The 13383-nt window shown below is 42.6% G+C and overlaps 2 protein-coding genes across 9 annotated transcripts in view; one reads left to right on the top strand and one right to left on the bottom strand.

The window, feature by feature from the left end:
* Positions 1–13383, bottom strand: part of LOC131684449 (GTPase-activating Rap/Ran-GAP domain-like protein 3) — a 446130-nt gene that overhangs the window by 34874 nt on the left and 397873 nt on the right. The window lies entirely within an intron of this gene.
* LOC131684453 (cecropin-B1-like) lies at positions 788–1253 on the top strand. Its single transcript, XM_058967356.1, has 2 exons — positions 788–895; positions 1043–1253. Exons 1-2 carry the CDS (start codon positions 797–799, stop codon positions 1184–1186), a joined length of 243 nt encoding a protein of 80 aa, XP_058823339.1. The 5' UTR covers positions 788–796; the 3' UTR covers positions 1187–1253.

Here is a 13383-nt window from a genome sequence, read left to right on the forward strand (position 1 = left end):
CGAAGTTTCAAATTCAAGTGCAATCCATAGACCGCATAGGCCGCGCTATCAATGAAATGGTGAAGCGCCCTGCGTAAATAATAAAATCAATTGGAGCACAACAACTAGTAAAGTGGCATTGTTTCACTTTTACGGATCGGCCGGTGCAAATGAGCAAACATAAATTATTGCAATGTCGTGTAATTATATGAACGCTGGAAAGAGCAATCTAGATCCAATATTATTTTATTATTTTAAATTGTTGACACATTGAAAGAAGAGTACAATCACATTTTTAAATTAATCAATGAGTGTTTAACTATTCCTGACTGGAGGCTCCAGTGAGAGGCACGTGCTCCCTTCCCCTATCCATCCAGAAAAGGCGGATGACCGATACGGTTAAAACCTGCAAATAAACATAAACATATCCAGCCAAAAGCTATATTGGTAAAAAGCAAGGGGCTTCCAACAGCATTGATTACATATCACTTTCGAAAAAAATACCTAGATTACTTCACGGTTATAAAGATTATTCCTTCGAAAATCCGATTGATAAATATTGAACATTGTTTTCTGCCGGGAAGATATCAAATTGTTTATTTTCAATATAAAATGTTTACATTATTTGATAAAAGTGAACCAAATATTTACGCACCCTCAGCAGTAAGAACGTTCATTGACTGGGAGAATTTTATCAGACAACCCACGCTAATTCAACAAACATCGGGGAATTCCCTTGAACTCAAACTGAATTGTCGGGTACTATAAAAGCCCATCGCCAGCAAGCATCGAATCCATCAATTAAGTATCCAAAGACATGAAGTTCAACAAATTGTTCCTGATCGTTGTGTTGGCTGCTCTGCTGCTGTCGGGTCTGACAGAGGCAGGAAAATGGAAAAAGTTCGGCAAGGAGATTGTAAGTGACAAATTGTTTAAACCGGGACTATTTTCCTTCCTCCATTATTTTGGTGCGTTTGTCCCACTTGTTTTCAAGAACGTACGATTCACAGAAGTAAAAAAAAGTTAATCGATGTTTCGTGATGTTCTTTGTACTTTCTTGCAGGAGAAAACGGGCAAGCGAGTTTTTAAAGCTGTCGAAAAAGCCGTTCCGGTTGTCCTCTCAACACTGTCTCTAGGACAATATCTCAAAAAGTCACCCCGAAACTCCCCCATCCCCGACGATGAATATGGTCGGTCAAGGGGGTGAAATGAAAAATAAATTTTCTCAGTTGTAATGTTGAATAAATTTGTCACCTGATTCAAGAAGAGTTAAATATGTCTTTTGGACCAGTTTCCGGAGTTACAGGTTGAAGAGTGTGGTCACACAGCAAATTCCCATATAAACTGGTAACCCCATGATGTCCGAATGATGTAATATATATTCAAATACGTTCAACTTTACTTGGATTTGCGGGTCTAGCTCACTAATGACCAATTAAAGTAGTTTTGACCACATTGGTCACCTACGACGGATCTTGATGCCCCCTGGGAACTCGCCAAGTTCCCGAGCTAATGTCACACCAGCAAACCCTTAACCGATGTTTACAAACTTGATTTCAAATGAAAGATATAATACTCCCATTGACTACTATTGAATTTCATTCAGTTCTGACTTTTGGTTCCGGAGTTACAGGTTGGTTATTTCGGTCTCATAGGAATTTCTCATATAAACCGGTACAATCGTAATATCACATAAGTTTAAAATCTATTGAAATGAACATCAAATTACTTCGATTCGCAGGCCTAGATTACTGATGGCAAACAAAAATTATTATATTCCAATAATTTTGTCCACTATCGATAATTCCGGAAGTCCCGGGGTTCCGGGCAAATTCCAGATCTATAGCCACTTCGGTGGCGACTGAACCAAATTTCACTAACCTAGTCTCAAATGGAAGGTATAATATGGTAAGAAGGTAAGTTCGGTATTGAACCCTCCATCTACCCCTCCACCTCTTACCTCTCAACCCCCCACCCTCTCAGACGAACCTCCCACATGCATCCCCTTCATCCATACCGGAACACTAAAATAAGTTAGATGATTCCCGACACATCCTCCCGCTCCTACTAATTATATCCCGTACCTTCTCCACCATGAAGTTAATATGAAGACAACATTGAACTCACGCTGATTAAGCTATATAAATATTATATTTTTGTTTGTTTCAAGTGTGTCAGTATCGACATGTTGCTTATCAGGTTAGTGACAGTCGTGCACTTATATATACTCATCAAGTGTAATAAGAATGAAATAGACATTTCCACAATGTTATATTGAACATAACCAGCCGTTAAAGCATAGTCTGGATAAATGAGAAAGACACAATTGCACCACTAGGTGGATTAAAACAGGTTTTTCTTAGGGGGACCACATGAAATTTCAGCAATCGAATTCCTACTTTTGTTGCCAATAATTCCAAAATGCATTAAAAACATTAAATTTTATGTTACGTCGAAAATTTTTTTTTACTTAAATCGGTTGTTAGGGATTTTGCATCTTTTTGCCTTTCGGAAAAAAGCCTTATGTGTGTATGTGCGTGAGTATGTGTGTGTGCGTATGTATGTGCGAATGTGTCAAAAATGTCACTCGTTTTTCCCAGAGAAGGCTTTGCCCAAACTTAGTTTCAAATTAAAAGTACAACCTTCCCATCGGCTGCTATTGATCCGTTCCGGAGTTACGGGTTTAAGAGTACGATCACACAGGAATTTTTGCAGCTTAGTCGTCCCGGCCCTGCGTTCGGAGGTCGTCTTCCCAACTCCCTTCTCAGGCGAGTATTTTGCTTTAAATGACGATCCGCTTCCTGAAAACCTTCTGGTTTCCAGCTTGCCATCGGGTACATCACGTCCTTGCAATATGTCGGGACGCTTGGCACGTGGCGTCGATGGTTTGCGGTTGTACTACCAAAACGTCAGAGGGCTAAGGACGAAAATCGAGGACTTGTACTTGGCTGCTCTTAACGGCGGCTATGATATTTACGTTCTAACGGAAACTTGGCTTGATGATCGTATTACATTGATGCAGCTTTTCGGGGATTCTTACGCGGTTTATCGTGCAGATCGAGGTGCTCGTAACAGTATCCATGTTCGCGGCGGGGGAGTTTTGATTGCTGTTTCTTCCGCACTTGCCTCCTGTGAGTTTGGTGTGGATAGTTTATCAAGCATTGAAGCAGTTTGGACGAAGATTACTACGCAAACGAAGAACTACTGGAGCTGTTTACGTTCCTCCGGAAAAACGACTTGATTGCTCTATTACGCAGTTCCACCTAGACTCCATAGAGCGCGCTTCTTCTCAGGCAGATACAAACGATGTGATGATAGTCCTTGGCGATTTCAACCAACCAGCACTCATGTGGGTTTCTTCTGGACGTGGGACGCTTACCTTAACCCGTTATCCTCGACAACAAATCCTGCTAGCCGCTTACTTCTGAACGGGATGACTTTTCACGGACTAAGTCAAGTAAGCACGATTCCCTACTATCAATCTCGTTTTCTTGACCTTGTCTTCGTCAATGAGAATGCTTTGCCTGGGTGTTCTGTGAGTGAAGCTTCCAATGTGATCGTTCCTTTGTATAACTATCATCCCGCTTTAGAAATATCCATTTCCACCTGTTTGCGCCAGCTTTTGAATTAGTTTCATACGAGGTAGTGAGACTTCACTGTAGTACAGGACAGTTAGGTATAGCATAATGAATCGAGTAGATAGGCGTTACGGAACAGTTTGTTGCGTTTCGTTACCCATACTACAGCTAGATTCTAGAAGAGTCTTACTTCCTGAACAGAACAGTTGTGTTCATCTAATAGTGGTAGCAACCTATATATAGTACAAATTACAATCAGAACAGTCAGTCATCATACAAGGTTAGTTAGTATCAAGAGTTATTATCTATAGTCAGTCACTATTTAAGGTTACCACCAACAGCTAGAAGCTATCATGTTGTAGTAAAATACATTGTGTTATCTACAGAACAGTACAGTTCTTTCAGTGCATGTACACATAATTACTTCTCCTCAATAAACCCACTGACTTTAATAATACTGCACCGCGAACCGAACAGCTTTCCTCGCCATAAATATCCGACAGCTCTACAGACGCTTGAATGTGCGCGAACACCACCATTAGTTCACCACTATATGAAGAAGCTTTAGTTGCGAATCGTCGTAAAACTGATCTAGTATCTCTACGTCGCTCACTGTTGCTGATTGACTGGAGTGTACTACTTTTTTTTTTTTTTTATTCATTTCGTTTATTTGATAGGCACAAATGCGTTAGCTTGGCGGTGCCAAATGCTTTTGTTTTTACATTTTGGATATCTTAAAACTAGGAGGTTACAATGTTGAAATATTTTTTTTTACAAAGGAAAAGAAAGTTTACAGCTATCTTAAGACTAGAAATAAGATTCAATATACAAAAGAGGGCCAAAAGATTTTTTTATGAAAAAAATTTAAAACAAGGGATTCACTTTGATATACAAGAGGGGGAGTAATAGTATTTTACGAAATATTTTACGGTTATCTTAAAACTAACAATATAGTTTAGTACACAAAAGGGGGAACAAATATTTATGAGAAATTTCACAGAAATCTTAAAACTAGGGATTCAATTCTATTTACAAGATGGAGGACAAGAGTTTCAATAAAGAGTAAAAATTATAGCTATCTTAAAACTAGGAATACAGAATACTAATTTGAATTTTTTAACTAAAACTTATGCTTGGTCAAGATATTCAAAGGGTGGCTTATTTCCGCATCAGTGTAGCAGCAGTTGTATCAAAGACAGGGGAGAGACAGGGAAAGAAGAGCAAAACTTGCAACTTTCGCTCGAACGGCGGGGGGGGGGGAGGGAGATCAGCGTATCAAATTTGCGCCTCAGTCTAGTAAGTCGTCGAGTACCGGATTGGCGGATGGTATTCTTCGGACCCGCGGGGAATCCTTCAAAAGTCATCGGACCTCGAGTCGCTCTCGCTTCAGTTTCCTTCTATGCAGCCGTAGTGGTAAGGGCGACGGCGGTTACATAGTGGCACTCTGGAGCTGATCGGTTCCACAAGGCAGGAGGAAACTCTAAAAACGAGAAATAAAAGAGAGGGGCTAAATTGGGATATTTATCGTTTTTATGAAGGTATAAATAAGGGACATATAGGGGAAATCACGAGTTGCCAGCATATCTCGGACTGGTACATTGGGTGGTCTACCTCGGGCCCGAAGGGATTCCTTTAACTGAGACCTGGCGTCACAATACCCGGCGCACACCCAGACAACGTGTTCGATGTCGTGATAGCCCTCGTCACTAGCGCACAGACTACTCTCCGCAAGCCCAATACGCCGCAAATGCGCATCCATGGTGTAGTGATTGGACATAAGTCGGGACATTACACGAATAAAATCCCGACCCACATCCATCCCCCCGAACCAAGGCTTCGTTGATACCTTTGGGATAATCGAATGTAGCCATCGTCCAAGTTCCCCATTGCTCCACGAGGTTTGCCAACTGTTGAGCGTCCTCTGACGACAAATACTAAAAAATTCATTGAAGCAGATTGGTCTTTCGTATATGTCACCATTTAATGCGCCCACCTTTGCTAATGAGTCGGCCTTTTCATTGCCCGGGATAGAACAATGAGAGGGGACCCAAACAAAGGTAATCTTATAAGATTTTTCAGATAACGTACACAAGGACTCCTGTATCTTCCCCAGAAAATACGGTAATTGCTTTTTAGGCTTCACCGCACGAAGAGCCTCGATAGAGCTGAGGCTGTCCGAAACGATGAAGTAGTGATCTGTGGGCAGAGTGTCGATGATCCCAAGGGTGTACTGAATTGCAGCTAACTCTGCGACGTAAACTGAAGCGGGATCATTGAGCTTGAATGAAGCGGTGATAGTATTGTTGAAGATACCGAAGCCAGTGGACCCATCGAGATTTGATCCGTCAGTGTAAAACATTTTGTCGCAGTCGACTTCTCGGAATTTATTATAAAATATATTGGGGATCACCTGCGGGCGTATATGGTCCGGGATTCCACGAATCTCTTCCTTCATGGATGTGTCGAAGAATACAGTAGAATCAGAAGTATCTAGCAAACGAACACGGTTGGGAGTATATGCAGAAGGATTAATGCTCTGTGCCATGTAGTCGAAGTACAAGGCCATAAATCGGGTTTGAGAATTAAGCTCGACGAGCCTCTCGAAGTTTTCAATTACCAACGGGTTCAGAATGTCGCATCGGATGAGCAATCGATATGAGAGTTCCCAAAATCGATTTTTTAGCGGAAGAACGCCCGCCAGCACTTCGAGACTCATCGTATGGGTCGAGTGCATGCAACCCAAGGCAATGCGCAAGCAACGATACTGGATTCTCTCTAGTTTGATGAAGTGTATGTTCGCAGCGGAGCGGAAACAGAAACACCCGTACTCCATCACCGACAATATCGTTGTTTGGTACAACCTGATCAGGTCTCCTGGGTGAGCACCCCACCATGTTCCAGTTATTGTTCGGAGAAAATTGATCCTTTGTTGGCATTTCTGTTTCAGATACCTAATGTGACATCCCCAGGTACCTTTAGAGTCGAACCAGACCCCGAGATATTTAAATGTGAAAACCTGGTTGATCGTTGCACCCATTATTAAAAGCTGGAGTTGCGCCGGCTCACGTTTCCTAGAAAAAACAACCAACTCAGTTTTCTCCGTGGAGAACTCAATACCCAGCTGAAGAGCCCAAGCAGACAAATTGTCCAAGGTATTTTGTAATGGTCCTTGCAAGTCGGCAGCTTTGGGCCCTGTAACAGAGACCACCCCGTCGTCTGCAAGTTGCCTTAGCGTGCATGAATTGGCAAGACAATCGTCAATGTCATTCACGTAGAAATTGTAGAGCAGGGGACTTAGACATGAGCCCTGGGGAAGACCCATGTAGCTAAATCGCGATGTTGTTAAATCGCCATGCGAAAAGTGCATGTGCTTTTCAGACAACAGGTTTAGCAAAAAGTTATTTAAAATTGGCGAAAGACCATGCTGGTGCAGCTTCTCTGACAGAGTGTTGATAGAAACTGAGTCAAAAGCCCCCTTAATATCCAAGAAGACTGATGCCATCTGCTCTTTGTTAGCATAGGCCATTTGGATTTCTGTAGAAAGCAACGCAAGGCAATCGTTCGTCCCTTTGCCTTTGCGGAAGCCAAATTGTGTATCTGACAGTAAGCCATTTGCTTCAACCCAATTGTCGAGGCGAAACATGATCATTTTCTCGAACAACTTCCGAATACAGGACAGCATTGCAATCGGCCGATACGAGTTGTGGTCGGAGGCTGGTTTTCCTGGTTTTTGGATGGCGATGACCTTCACTTGCCTCCATTCATAAGGGACAATGTTACCCTCAAGAAACTTGTTAAATAAATTCAACAGGCGCCTTTTTGCAGTGTCAGGCAGATTCTTCAGCAAGTTGAATTTGATTCTGTCTAACCCTGGGGCGTTATTGTTGCACGATAAGAGAGCAAGTGAGAACTCCACCATCGAAAACGGTGTTTCGTTCGCGGTATCGTGAGAAGACGCGGCGCGGTACGTTTTCTGTACCGGGACAGAGTCCGGACAGATCTTCTTGGCGAAAGCGAATATCCAACGGTTTGAATATTCCACGTTCTCGTTGGTACTATTATGTTTACGCATACGTCGAGCCGTACCCCAAAGAGTGCTCATCGCTGTTTCTCTCGTTAACCCGTCGACGAACCGGCGCCAATAACTGCGTTTTTTGGCTTTCATTAGACTCTTCATTCGCCTTTCTAACGACGCGTACTGTTGATAGCTAGCGGGTAACCCGTCTTCCCGGAAGGCCTTATATGCAGTGGACTTTTCCGCGTACAGCTCTGAGCACTCTTTATCCCACCACAGGGTGGGAGACCGTCTATGGGTATTCGCGCTGGGTACTGGTTTAGTCTGAGCTTGATTCGCACTGTCGAGAATCAAGCCAGCCAAAAACCTGTACTCTTCCTCCGGAGGAAGTTCTTGAGTGGATTCGATTTTAACGGATATCGCGGTCGCGTAACTCTTCCAATCAATGTTCCGTGTGAGGTCATACGATACATTGATTGTTTCCGATGGTCTTGAACCGTTAGCAATTGAAATCACGATAGGCAAATGATCGCTACCGTGGGGATCAGGGATCACCTTCCACATGCAATCTAACTGTAACGATGTCGAGCAAAGCGATAAATCCAACGCGCTTGCGCGTGCTGGTGGTGTAGGAATCCGCGTCATTTCTCCCGTGTTTAAGATGGTCATGTTGAAATTATCGCAAAGATCTTGGATTAATGTTGATCTATTATCATCATGAAGACAGCCCCATACCGTACCGTGCGAGTTAAAGTCTCCCAGAACTAGCCGCGGTGCCGGTAAGGATTCCGTGATATTACAAAGCGTTCGGTGCCCTACCGAGGCTCTAGGAGGAATGTAGATGGAAGCAATGCAAAGGTCTTTACCTTTGATTAAAACTTGACAAGCGACAATTTCAATGCCTGGTGTCGAAGGGAGGTTAATTCGGTTGAAAGAATAGCACTTTTTGATCCCCAAAAGTACTCCTCCATAGGGGTTTTCTCGATCCAGACGAATTATATTAAAGTCGTGGAAGTTGAGATTTATATCGGAAGTTAACCAAGTTCCACATAATGCGAAAGCATCACATTTTAAACTATTTAGTAAAAATTTAAAGGAATCGATTTTCGGGAGGATACTTCTGCTGTTCCACTGTAGAACAGTGATCGAATCGGTGACCTTGTTCGATGACTTAGCCATCGAAGGATACGATCGCTGCAAGGAGGGGCCATTTAGTAGTCAACTGCTTCAAAAATGTTTGCACTATAGGGAGAAAACGTATCAGAAGGCTTTTAAGAGGATCAGTAACATTGAAAGCTGTGAAAATTAAGTCCACTATGTCAGAAAATTTCATTAGTCCGCTACTGGACTGAGTATCTGTTTGAAAAAAGGGGACACTTGGGGTTTTGGATGTCCCTGGAAGTGGTGGGTACTCCTTGTTAGAATTAATATTTCCAAGTCCTGGAGCAAATTGCTTCGGCTTTTGTGCATCACTTCCGTTGGATTTATTGGTTGTAGATGGCGCACTCTGAGTGGACGACACCTTGGCACCCTTACGAGGCAATGTAGGGGAGGCTGGATTTCTCCTCTTCCTGGATTCCCCTGGGTTAACCAAAGATGTTCCCTCTCGTGGGTCGTCAGATTCTTGCTCAACGTTAGCCAAACCAGCATAGGGATTTTCGGACAGGACAGATGGCGAAGCATTCTTTAGCATTTCTGCATAAGAACGCCTTGAGCGTTCCTTAAGGGAGCGCTTAATTTTATCCCCGCGCTGCTTGTACGCAGGGCATGATTTAAGAGCATGTGAAGGGCCCCCGCAGCAAATACACTTTTCAGTTTCTTTGTCGCAAGAGTCATCCTCATGCTCTCCTTCGCATTTGCCGCATCGTTTCTTATTTCCACAATATGTGGCTGTGTGGCCCAACTGCTTGCAATTGCTGCAGCTCATGACCCGCGGTACAAACAGGCGAACTGGTAGGCGAACCCTGTCAAGGAGGATGTAGTTGGGAAGAGAGGACCCGGCGAATGTCACCCGAAGCGAGCCTGATAGAGAGTAGGTAGTCTTACCTCCCTCGGTGTTTGCGGTATACAATTGTTTGCATTCTAAGATCTTAATCTGTTCAAGAGAGGGGTCCTTAAAGCAGCCAACCCCGTGCTCCAACAGTTCTTCGCATTTCAGGCCCGGTTCGGACACTACCCCATCGATTTCACAGGCCACACAAGGCACGTACGCTTTAAATTCCCGCGTAAAGCGCTCACAGCAAGCAATCGCGTTTGCCTGGCCGAGATCACTCACTAGAACACGTATCTTGTTTGCCCGAACACGTGTTATCTGAGTTACGGCCGGGTAATTAGCAGTCAGATCTCGAGGAAGTTTTAATATATTAACCGGTTTCTCTCCGGTCCGAAAATATACCACCCATGGCCCAGAGGAACCTTCTGGGTACTGCTTTATACGGGGAGCAATGCGAGTATTAGGGGGATCAGGGACTTCCATGATTGCATCAGATGGTATTTCGCCCTCGGCCATTTAAGCACGAGGGCAGAGCGTTATATAAACGGGAATGTGTCTTATTATTTGATTACAAGGTAGAGTAAAAGTAGGGAAAAGGAAAGAAAGCAAACGAGGAAAAAAAATAAAGCAAAACTTATCTGCAAACAACGTCGATTGTTCCGCACCAGCGAAAACAATGTACTGGATTTACTGTCGGCACCAGCAGAACGGCTGCTAACGAACGAACAAAGGATGACCTTGACTCACTAAAATTTACACACCGAGCACCACTGTGAAATATAACGATCCGTTCCGTTCAAAGGTTGGGAGACGTATGGAGTGTACTACTTGATCAAGTGGATGTAGATGTTGCAGTTGATCTCTATAATCGGTTACTCCTTAACTGTGTTGAAAAATCTGTTCCAAATAATCAACCTCCCAGGAATCCTTCGGAATCTGAAACGCATCCGTGCCAAAGCTCTACGTGCGTACACAAATCGACGATGCCCTATTCTCAAATGCTTTTTCGCAATAGCCAGTAATGAGTACCACTGTTACAATAAATTGCTGTACAAAGGATATGTGAACCGCATCCAACCAAACTTTCGACGAAATCCGAAGGGCTTCTGGACTGTTGTTATTACGGAGAAATAGGAAACGGGTCTTCCGTCTAGGATGGTCTACAATGGCGAAGTAGCGACTACGACGGCGACAAAATGCTCCCTATTTGCCAGCTACTTCTCGAATGTCTTTACGACTGATGCGCCAACTGCTATCGAGCTCGACAACGCGTCCCGTGATGTTCCCGTTGGTGCGGTGGATATGGATGTATTCACCATATCAAAACAATCGGTTTTCTCTGCAATACAAAAAAACGAAATCGTCTTATGCTCTAGGACTATGCCTACAGCTGTTCTGAAAAAATGTTCGGATATTTTAGCGATTCCACTGACGCACCTTTTCAATGTGTCACTTCAGCAGCAAAAATTTCCCGATGATTGAAAGTGTTCAGTCATGTTTCCGGTACACAAGAAAGGTGACAAAAGCAACATCGAGAACTACCGGGGGAATCACTTCGCTGAGAGTCAAGTCAAAAAAATTCGAATCGCTTATCAACGAGGTGCTGTTCTCAGCTAGTAAACATTACAAAAGCACTTGTCAGCACGGATTCTTTCCCGGTCGATCGGTGGAGACGAACCTGGTCTCCTTCACATCATTCTGTAGTGAACAAATGTCCAAACAACTGGAGGTGTCCACATCTACACAGATCTTAAGGCTGCTTTCGACACTATTAACCATGAAGTACTGCTAACGAAGCTTGATAAACTTGGATGCACTATCCGATTCTGCCGTTGGCTTCGATCATACCTTGTTCACCGTAAAGTGTTTGTTCAAATTGGTGACAATGAATCTGAGTCCTTTTCCAACCATTCTGGAGTTCCTCAAGGTAGTACGCTTGGTCCGCTACTGTTTTCACTTTTCGGAATGATGTGCTTTTCGTCTTAATGCGTGGAGGAAAACTGTTCTTCGCCGACGACTTGAAAATATTTCTAGTTATAAGGAAAGAAACCGATTGCCGTGAGCTACAGTATCGCGTTGATACCTTTTATAGTTGGTGTTCAAGAAACATGATGGTTCTTAGTGTTGCTAAATACTTTGTTATCAGCTTGCATCGAACGAGGAACTTGTTTACTTTCAACTACAACATCGCTGGAACTCAGCTGCAATGCGGTGATCATGTAAAAGAATTGGGCGTCCTTGATGAAAGGCTAACGTACACCCTTCACTTCTCAGCGATAATTGACAAAGCTAATCGTCTACTAGGTTTTATGTTCAAAATATCCAACGAATCCGGGACCCTTTGTGCTTCAAAGCGTTGTATTGTTCACTGGTGCGCTCACAGCTGGAATTCGCAAACGTCGTCTGGTGCCCCTACCATGCAACTTGGAGCCAAATAATTGAAGCCGTCCAGCGCAGATTCATAAGATATGCGTTACGTCAATTGCCAACTTGCACCATACGAAGACCGTTGTCGATTACTAGGACTGCACACTTTAGAAGATCGTAGACACGCGTCGCAAGCTACCTTCGTATCTAAGCTTCTTCTCGCCGAATATGATGTTCCCGATCTCCTATCACAAATTAACCTCTGCGCACCAACCCGTGTCCTTCGTCCTCGTACACTGCTGCAGACTGAAATGTGTAACACTAACTACGCTGCGAACAGCCCGTTACTAGCAATGCTTCGCTTCAACGATTTTACCGACATCTTCGACTTCGTCATTAGTTCTGCACAGTTTCGAAATCGTTTGTTATCACTTTAGGTTAATTATTTGTAATTTGGTTCATTAAGACTCAATGTCAGTTGGACGTAAATTGTTAAATACATAAATACATACACTGATACCACTATGACATCAAAATTATGCAAAACTTTTTAAAATGGGTGCAAAATTATTTGGATTTGTCTTGATCATTAATGAAACCCCAAAGTCGCTTTGACATTGCCGACCAACGGTTCCAGAGTTCATAGAAGTAGGAACTGAAAAATGTTCAATGGGGGTAGCAAAGGAAAAATCAAAAATCGAATATTTATTTTTGAAACCAAATGTCTTCAAAATGTATGAAAGGTCGAGCTTTAATGATATCTCGAAAATATTTTTGACAAAGATTAACTTTTTTGTATTTTGACACATTTTTGCCTTTCTCACAAACCAAGGTTATGCAATCACTCTAAAAATCGTCAACCTAATTTTTGTTCGACTGAAATAAGATTTATGAATTTTAGCTAGGGAAGTAAGGGTGACCCCTCTCCCCGACACGTAGCTTATCAGGTCCGTGGCTGGCGAGCGTGTGTAGGTGCAAAGTGTATTAAGAATGTAATAGACACATTCTTTCGTGACGTTACAACGATTTGACGAATCTTCATTCCATAAATATGTTATAACTTTATCAAATGAACGCCTACATCAAAACTTATTAAATATTCAGAAAGTAGACAAAATTTCACGAAAGATTCAATCGACATAAACTAAATAAACTGAAAGAGGGTTGTTTATGACCATAAATGTAACTCGTCACAAATTAGAACCTTCAGCGTATTTCATTAAAAGTCAAAATATCTGCTCTATAACATGTATAGTGGAAAATATAGGTAACCCTTAAATACATAACACTGTTTTAAAACAACATTGTGAAAAACATCTCAAAATTATCACAGTAATGTATTGAAGCTATGAGACAATTCTCACTATATTAAAAAAAATGATTTGCGTCTTTGAGGATTAATATGACTCCCATGCAGGGATGCCAACGGTACCGATAAACTACATTTATTT

Source organism: Topomyia yanbarensis, chromosome 2 (genome assembly GCF_030247195.1).
Source record: "Topomyia yanbarensis strain Yona2022 chromosome 2, ASM3024719v1, whole genome shotgun sequence".
Lineage (NCBI taxonomy): Eukaryota > Metazoa > Arthropoda > Insecta > Diptera > Culicidae > Topomyia > Topomyia yanbarensis.

What these genes read in the sequence shown, in the direction of transcription:
- LOC131684453 (XM_058967356.1), top strand. Translation starts at nt 797, where the DNA reads ATGAAGTTCAACAAATTGTTCCTGATCGTTGTGTTGGCTGCTCTGCTG. An exon ending in AAAAGTTCGGCAAGGAGATT is followed by an intron (nt 896 to 1,042) that starts GTAAGTGACAAA and finishes ACTTTCTTGCAG; the next exon opens with GAGAAAACGGGCAAGCGAGT.